Here is an 8,804-nt window from a genome sequence, read left to right as displayed (position 1 = left end):
TCGCCTTATAACCTTATATCCATGCTGTTTCTCTGACTATTGTGTTGCACCCCTATCCCGGCTGCCTGCTTGACAGCCGATAGCCGGGCAGGTAGAGGTTTTTTGGTTCTTGGCTACTGTCGGCGGGCATGGTTTTATTACCTTTGCCGGCCAGCAGTGGAATCACAGCCCGAATCCGCTGGCCGCTACGATTAGCGGCCGGCAGCCAGGTTTTAATGTTTTCAGCCGTCGGCTGGCAATGATTGCCGGCTGGCAATGATTGCCGGCTAGCACAGAGTCGCGAATCAGAGGGCTGCTGCCTATTAGTTAAAGATAGTATATCTTTGATCTATAAAGGGGTAATTGCCGGCCGGCACAATAGCATGCGATATACAGTAGTTGCTATATTCGTAGTGTAGTACACAATGCATTAGTAGAAACTGCTGTACAGAGTTTGTGATAACACTAACGTTCTTCATCATACTTAATGTTATCTTGTAAAGCCTTTTGTTGAGACCGTACTTTATATAGAAAGCGAGTTCTCTCTGTATTCTTTCAATCCCGTATATTAAAACTACACATTAAATTTCCGTTTAGGAAATTACATAAGGTATTCCAGTATAGAATTAACCTTAGTTTTAATATTTTGGGAGGTTACGGCAATTGACTGGACAGGAAATACAAGTATGTGTCTTTCCTTCTTTCTTTTATAGCTTTTCTATATAAGCTAAATGTTTCAATATAAGTGAAAAGCCTTCACTTGATACTCATAGATTTTTCTTCTCTTTACAGGAGGACCATCCGAAGTGTGGGAGTGTGTTCTGTAATGTCCGCAGTAAGTTCTTCTGTGGACATCAATTTTGTAGGAGGAACGCAGCATGCGCAGCCTCCAGAGGTGATCGCCGGTATTGGGACCCTCAGGTTTGTACAGTCTGTTCTAACCTGATTACTGAGGATTTTGACAACCCCAAGTCAACGGAGTTAAGGGATGCTGCCAGGGAAAAGTTGCGATCCTGGGTGAGGGGTTTTCAGAAAAACACCTCAGGCCCCTACCTTCCAAATGAGAAGATGACGGCCTACATTTTCCCTAAAGCATCGGCTGATGCAATCATCCCCCAGCCTCAGGTGGAGATACCAACTACCCAGAATCCGATGGATTCTGAAGTCTCGGCCGCGCTTCAAGACATCCAATTGGACGATAGGATGTCGGTGGTGTCGGACTCTACAGAGAAGGACCTTCTAGGAGAAGGTCAAGAGGAGGAGCTCTGCCAGACTCCTTGGGTAGAAGAGGAAGAAATTGATGAGGTGTCGGTTACATCGGTTCCGGAACCAGAACCTGTTCCCTCTACATCGTGTGCTATCCCAGATGACCTGGGAAGGATTCTTTCTTCTATTGTTGAGATGATCCAACAAATTCAGAAGAAGAATGATAAGAAGGAGGCTGCAATGAAACTGAAGATACGTAGACTTGCAGCATCACGTGGGCCCCAGAAGCAACTCAACGTGAAGGATCTTCCTTTGTGTTCGAATACCAATCCTTGGAGGTATGCCGAACATATGCCAATGACAATCGGGAAGATCGTCATATCTGAAAAGTTGGGAGCAATTCCCCTGGAAGAGGTGGAATTTTGGCCCAATAAGGATTCCTACCCGGACTGTTATGTCCGCCTTAAGAAGGAGCCAGCCTCAAAGGAGGAGACTGAGCCGAAGGAGGTCAAAGTTTTGGACCATAGTAAAGCTCAGGCATTACTATCGAGCTCGATGAAAGAGAGTGGCTTCCCGAACTCAAAGGTGCCAGCCTTGAGTAAGAAGCTTCCCTCTTTTGTGGCCTCTCCTACCAGAGCCTTTCCCTTCATGGAAAAGGGATATAAGGCAGCCTTAAAGGCGGAGTAGGCAGGGAAACCATGCCCCTCTTTGGAGGAGTGCAAGCCATTATCTATGACCTTGCCCTTGGACCAAGAAGACTGGAAGGACGTACACCTTACCTTCTCAGTCGGGAAGCTGGAAGCTGATATTGCTGAGCGTCAGTTCGGCGAGGAACTCCCTAAGCTGTCGGAGCTTATCTTGCGCAGGGAGCAAGAGATGAAGGAAAGACTTGCGGCATCGATGTCGTTGCAAACGACATTGGAAACAATGGCAAGTGACCCCAAGATCCAGGACATGTTCATGGTAGTGGCCAAAACTCATCTGGCCACAGTTACGAAGGATCTCTATAGCTTTATTAAAGCTAGGAGAGCCTGTAGAGAGTTCGTGTTCGCCTCGGCTGCGGTGAGGCATGAACCGAGGAGACTAATATTCTCTTGTATCTGGGGTAAAGACCTCTTTCCCAATGATGTGGTTAAAGAGGTAGTAGACAAGGCTGCCACACAGAATAGGAACCTTCTCAAAAAGTGGGGCTTAGATCTTAAGAGGAAGTCTTCTCAGGATGAGGGTCCCCTACCCAAGAAGAAGACAAAAAGGCCTAGGCCATCTTCTCGGCTGGCTATACCTTACCGACAGCAACAACAGCAACACCTTTCTGTGACCGCGGTGCCTCAGATAATGGCACAACCTCCATTCACGTACCAACTGTTACCTCAACAAGTGGCAACTTAGTCGCCAGTTTTAACCCAGCCTTTGAAAGGCAGACTTCTTCCTTTCATTTGAGGGCTAGAGAAAAAGCCAGAGGTTCTTCTAGACACCCTTCAAGAGGAAAGGGATCCATGGGAGGACGCGGTTAAGGGGGCAAGGCCTCAGGTCCACAACAGCAGAAGTGAGATGCTTCCAGTAGGAGGGAGGCTACAGCTATTTAGGGATCGCTGAACCTTCGATCCCTGGGCCCACAGCCTAATAAAGAATCGACTAGGTTGGAGTACGAGCAGCCCTCCACCTCAATTTCCTCAATTCTCCAAACACTCAACCCCCGTTCTGGAAGAATACGTCCGAGAGCTTTTAGACAAAAGAGTGATACGGAAAGTTAAGTCCATCAAATTTCAAGGGAGGCTGTTTTGTGTTCCAAAGAAGGACTAAGAAAAACTCAGAGTCATTCTCGACTTGTCGCCACTCAACAAGTTCATAATGAACTATAAGTTCAGAATGCTCACACTTCAACACATAAGGACCCTACTGCCCAAGAGGGCATATACAGTACTGTCTCTATAGACTTGTCTGATGCTTATTGGTATGTTCCAATTAATCGCCACCTCTCCTCCTACCTAGGCTTCAAGTTACATAGAAAACTTTACGTCTTCAGAGCCATGCCTTTCGGGCTATACATAGCCCCAAGGATTTTCACGAAGCTCGCAAACGCAGCCGTCCGTCAATTACGCCTTAAGGGGGTCCAAGTAGTAGCCTACTTGGACGACTGGCTGGTGTGGGCAGCATCCAGGACAGAATGCATGCAAGCTTTTAAGAGAGTGATCCAGTTCCTGGAACATCTGGGATTCAAGATCAATATACAAAAGTCTCGACTTTCTCCAGCTCAAAAATTTCAGTGGTTGGGAATCCATTGGAATTTGGAGTCACGTCGACTTTTCTTTCCTGGGAAGAAGAGGAAGGAAATAGCAGGATCTGTCAAGAGACTGCTGAAATCCAAACGGATATCAAGACGCGAACAGGAGAGAGTGCTGGGCTCTCTACAGTTTGCTTCAATAACAGATCCAGTGCTAAAAGCACAGCTAAAGGATGCAACAGGAGTCTGGAGGAAATACGCATCAAACGCGCGAAGAGATCTAATAAGACCTCTACCGACTCGACTGCGATCGCTTCTCAAGCCGTGGTACAATGCCAAGCAACTGAAGAAATCAATACTTCTTCTACCTCCTCCCCTGTCAGTAACTATCCACACAGATGCCTCAAAGGAAGGCTTTAAAAAAGGTATCTCCTCGCCACTCGACCCACATAAGACTGATTCTAGACAGCGAGGTGATAGTGAGATGCCTGAATCGACAAGGGTCGAGGTCACCACAAATCAACCAAGTGATGTTGGACATTTTTCGTTTGGCAGAAAGGAAAAAAATGGCACCTGTCAGCAGTTCATATTCAAGGGTTCCTCAATGTGACAGCGGACGCTCTATCCAGGTTTACACCAATAGAGTCAGAATGGTCCCTTGACGCAGGATCGTTCTCCTTCATCTCGAGTCAAGTCCCGGAGCTGCAGATAGACCTCTTTGCGATGAAAGACAACAAGAAAATGGATTGTTATGTGTCCCCATACGAGGATCCGCTAGCGGAAGCCGTGGACGCTATGTCCCTAGACTGGAACAGATGGTCCGGTATTTATCTGTTCCCTCCGCATAACCTCCTTTTGAAGGTCCTTGACAAGCTGAGATCCTTCAAAGGGAAGGCGGCAATAGTGTCATACAAGTGGCTAAATAGCGTGTGGTTCTCTCTGGCATTGGAATTACGCCTAAAATTTGTTCCACTACCGGATCCCTCCCTGTCTCAGCCAGTACAGAAGTCGACTCTCTTCGCTTCATTGCAAAAAGCCAGAAACCTACATCTCATGATTTTTTCTCCCTAGTTTCTTACCAAGAACATGCTACCCACCATCAGGTGGGGTACCTAGAGAATCTACCCCCTGAAGGAAGATGTATATCTATGTCCAGTGGGGTGCCTAAAGGTCTATCTTCATTGAGCTTCAGACTTTCTGTGAGGACAGCTGTTCAGAGGAGAAACCTCGGGCTCAAGGTTTACTATTACTAAGGGCGAAACTCACCTGTGTTATTCGCAAATCGGGTCCTGACAGTACACCCGCTAGTCATGATCCGAGAGGAGTTGCTTCTTCCATAAAATTTCCTTATTTATATGGACCTTGAACATCTTTGTTCATACACCAGCTGGTGGTCATCCAAGGTGTTCTTTATGCACTATGCAAAGCAAGTGGAGCAACTCAAGTAATCTGTGGTAGCAGCAGGTAGAATCCTTTAACCTTCTGTTTTAACTCTTCAAGGAACAGTGTAATTAATTTGGGACGATTAATTAAGAGGGTGGGTATGTAGTCACTCTGTGTACTACACACTGAGCGATAGGCCACGAAAGTGTCCTTACGAACTGTTCCATTGACGTTGGTGAACTATAGCATAATACGGACACTTGTGCCAAGCGTTTCTTACGCTAGTGTAATTAAACAGTATACAGACTGTAGCATTATTACTAATTCATTTGAAGTGGCAAGTCTGTTTCATGGTAGATGAAACAATATTTTCTGTTGACTGTTTTCTGTGTGCTTTAATAGATATCATCCACTTTTTATAAATTTTATAAAGGTAGATTTGATATGCACGTTTATTAAATTCTAATAAACTAGTTCATAGTGAACCCTGCGTTTTATTCGCCCACACTCATTTTTATTAGATACAGTATATACTGAGCATTAAGATTAAATATGGATATTTTTATCATGGTATGTCTTTAAGATTGTTCCCTGATTCAAGCAAAGTCCACTCTCCTTAACCCTTCCTTAGGAAGGGTTGAGGTGGTACCCTAACAGGAGAGTAGCAGAGATGCAAATTTGTTCCTATGCGGATATGACCTTTATCCGATAGTTATTAAGAGTGGTCACATTGGGGAAGGTGTCACAAATTCATTCTGACTTTGGCGACTCTTATAAAAACTTTGCTTTATAATGTATAGGGCGAGACCACTATACAAGCTTGTCATTTTGTCATCCATAAGTTATTATGTACTCCTCGAGACTTTTCCAGAGTCTAGTATGACTCATCCCTGTAGGGGGCAGGAAGCACTAACATAGTTCATGCTTAGATGAAATGATGTATGACGGTAACATCACAGGTTTCTAGGTCTAGACGGACCAGGAAAATACTTTCTTGAGAGTACGGCACTGATTGGGAATCCACAGATACAGTAATGCTCTGGTAAACTTCCATCAGGACAACATGGCTTCAGCCCAAAAAACGGATTTTGAGCGAAGCGAAAAATCTATTTTTGGGTGAGATAGTCTTCATCAGATACACACTGGAAACGGAATAGGAGAGATGCCTTATGAGCGACTCTCTTTTCATTCTCGTTTCAGATTCTTGTCACTATTTCCCGATCGAAGCGCTAATACTGTTCGGGGCGAAGATAGCTATGTGACGTGTCAAGAATACGTCCTCTGATATTATGCGATATCCCTGTGAGATTATTTAGGGCTATTCACTCCTAATTCTGGATACCTTAAGGTAAAATTCTCTGGGAATATCACTGTAGTGAAATATACCCTAGAAAACTACCAATTAGGAACTTCCATCAGGACGACATGGCTACCTCACCAAAAAATAGATTTTTCGCTTCGCTCAAAATCCGTTAAGTACAGTGTCTTCGTTTCTGTTTTTGAATTTTCTCTCCATGTAACTTATCATTCCTATGCTTCCTTCGTTCATGCTTTGTTTACTGAACTTCAATTCATTTCTAATAATAATTCATAGATATTTCTCCTGGTCCACACTTTCTATTTTATTACCCCGTAGGGAGTGATCTGTTTGTGGATACTATAACCTATATGCATAGCTTTGCATTTCCAACAGTTGAAAGGCATTTGCCATTTTCGGACCTTTCACCCAACTTAATTAGATTTTGTCTTAAGGCTTTTACGTCTTTTATGTTCGCTGCATCCACGTCCAGTTTAGAATCGTCAACAAATTTGGCTATTCTACTAGTTAGCCTTATATCTATGTCATTAATTTACATTAAAAATCGTGATGGGACAAGGAGGTATCCTTGAGGTACTCTGCTTGTAAATAACAGCTGCCTACTCTGAGACTTATTCATTCAGCTGGCTTGTCAATGATGCCTACTGCTCTAATTTAAACCATTATTTTTTGAAGGGTTTTGTCAAAAGCCTTTTGAAAGTCTAGGTATATTATGTCTATTGTCCTGATTTTGTAATAAATGCTATATATGAAGTGAAAAAACTCCAAGAAACTTGTTACACAGAATCCATTCTGTCTAAAACCATGTTGGCTGTCTGTCTCAAAACTAATTTTCTCTATATGTTTTAATATTGAATCTAATATTGCCTTCTGTTCATGATTGTGATGTCTTCCTTTCGTTGGCTATCTTTTGGAACATTTTGTAAAAGTATGGGGATATCTCGTCTTCTACTTCTATAATCTCTGTTGGATGAATATCATCTGGACATGGTGCCAAAGACTTACTGAGTCCCTTTATTTTCTTTTTGACATCCTGTGTAGTGAAGGTGATTTTCCTTAGTTGTTGTGACCTTTCGTATTGATAGCTGGTTCGGGGAGAGTCATTGATTCTTCCTTAGTGAATGCGATTGTGAAATATGCATTCATCAGATAACTTTTTTCCAAATATTTTTTCTTTTTTATAAGATTACCCTCCAAGTCTCTCAAAGAGCTAATGTTTTTGATTGGTTTTCTACTGTTTACATATGAAAATATTCTTTCGGATTTTCTTCATTTATCCTGGTATTTCTAACTAGTTTATCGAAATATCTGACTAACTTTTTGCGTTCAGAAATTTCACGTATTAAAGGTTGTGGACACATTGATTTATGTTTCCTTTATGTGTGTTTTTTTTTATCATTTTATTTTATTTTTTTTCTGTATTTATGTTTCCTGTTTCGTCGTATTCTAAATTCTTTGTATATTCATTCAGTTGTATCCATTAACACCCTCTGTAGTCTAGGATTTTTATAATTCTCTTTTCTTTTACATGAGGAATATTTACCTGTAACCTAACTATTCTACGGTCACTTTTGCCATTTTTTTTAAACTTTTGAGACACTGTATACTAAATTTTCTTCTGTGTTTAGAAAAATACCTAGTATGTTGTTTCCCCTAGTTGGTTTATCGTCCCATTGATGGAGTAATTCATTGTTGACAAATTCTAGTAGCCTGTGTCCCTCTGTGTATGATGTAGAATTTATAGTGTCCCAGTTTACTACTGCATTGAAGTCCCCCATTAGGACAGATAGTTTATTGTTAATATCTTGTCTAAGTTGTCTCTACAGCTCTTTGTCCTGATCATGGGATTGATTTGGTGGTTTTTATATTACTAGAAGAGAAAATTGTCCTTATGGTGTTAATATTTGCATCTGTCACTTCATATACGGTTTCTAATATAATTTTTATCCGGCTTAGGTAATTTTCAAAATAGAGCCTTACCTTCTACCTTCTTTAGTAGTGCAGTCCTTCTTCAAATGCATGAAACCTGGGATTTCGTATTCTCCGGTAAAATCTTTTTTTTTTTTTTTTTTTTTTTTTTTTTTTTTTTTTTTTTTGAATGCAGGTCTCAGCAGTGCCTATGATATCTACCTCCTCACTAGCTATTATTGCCATGAAGTTTCCATTTAGTTTTTATGTGACTGAGCATTAAATTGAACCACTGAGGAAATTTTCTATCTTTTTTATTTTTCCTCTGTTGCTATGCTAGTTTCCCCGATTAATTAGTATTTCAATTTTAATTTTATCTGCAATATATAAGTTTTGTGCCAAATTCCCTCTATTTAATGTTGACTGATTTTCTAAAGGTCAAGTTTGTCCTTTCTCTTCTGTCTCCCTAAGTAATTGTACTAATGTGTATTCCATCTCTATAGTATAATTTTCTCTTGTCGTAGATAGTGTCCCAAGGATCTATAAATTAAACCTTCTTTTCATAGCATATGGACTCAAACATTTCATTTCTTTCCTTCATCCCTATAGTCTTACAGAGGGTGAAGTGGCTGAAATTGATTCTTGGGAGAACTCCTATAAAAATTGCATTATTAGTCTTGTTCCTAGCCGTTTCAACATTTCTGTTTTCTAGGTGTTTAACCAAAGGTTCTGGTTGGTCAGTAGCATCCTTTCTTTGGAATAGATATTTTTCGGTTGCCTGAACAA

At 41.5% G+C, this 8,804-nt stretch overlaps 1 protein-coding gene across 1 annotated transcript in view; it reads right to left on the bottom strand.

Moving 5' to 3' along the window:
- Positions 1–2,767: 2,767 nt before the first annotated feature.
- LOC137650896 (uncharacterized) overlaps positions 2,768–8,804 on the bottom strand; it is a 16,614-nt gene continuing 10,577 nt past the window's right edge. Inside the window, exons 6-7 of the mRNA XM_068384044.1 lie at positions 7,116–7,223; positions 2,768–2,886 (exon numbers count right to left, since the gene is read on the bottom strand). Coding sequence (XP_068240145.1) covers positions 2,768–2,886; positions 7,116–7,223 — 227 coding nt within the window. The remainder of the gene's footprint in view (positions 2,887–7,115; positions 7,224–8,804) is intronic.

The sequence above is a fragment of the Palaemon carinicauda genome, chromosome 12, assembly GCF_036898095.1.
Source record: "Palaemon carinicauda isolate YSFRI2023 chromosome 12, ASM3689809v2, whole genome shotgun sequence".
NCBI classification, from domain to species: domain Eukaryota; kingdom Metazoa; phylum Arthropoda; class Malacostraca; order Decapoda; family Palaemonidae; genus Palaemon; species Palaemon carinicauda.
Note: the sequence above shows the minus strand (reverse complement) of the source record. Positions and strands in the feature narration are given on the sequence as shown.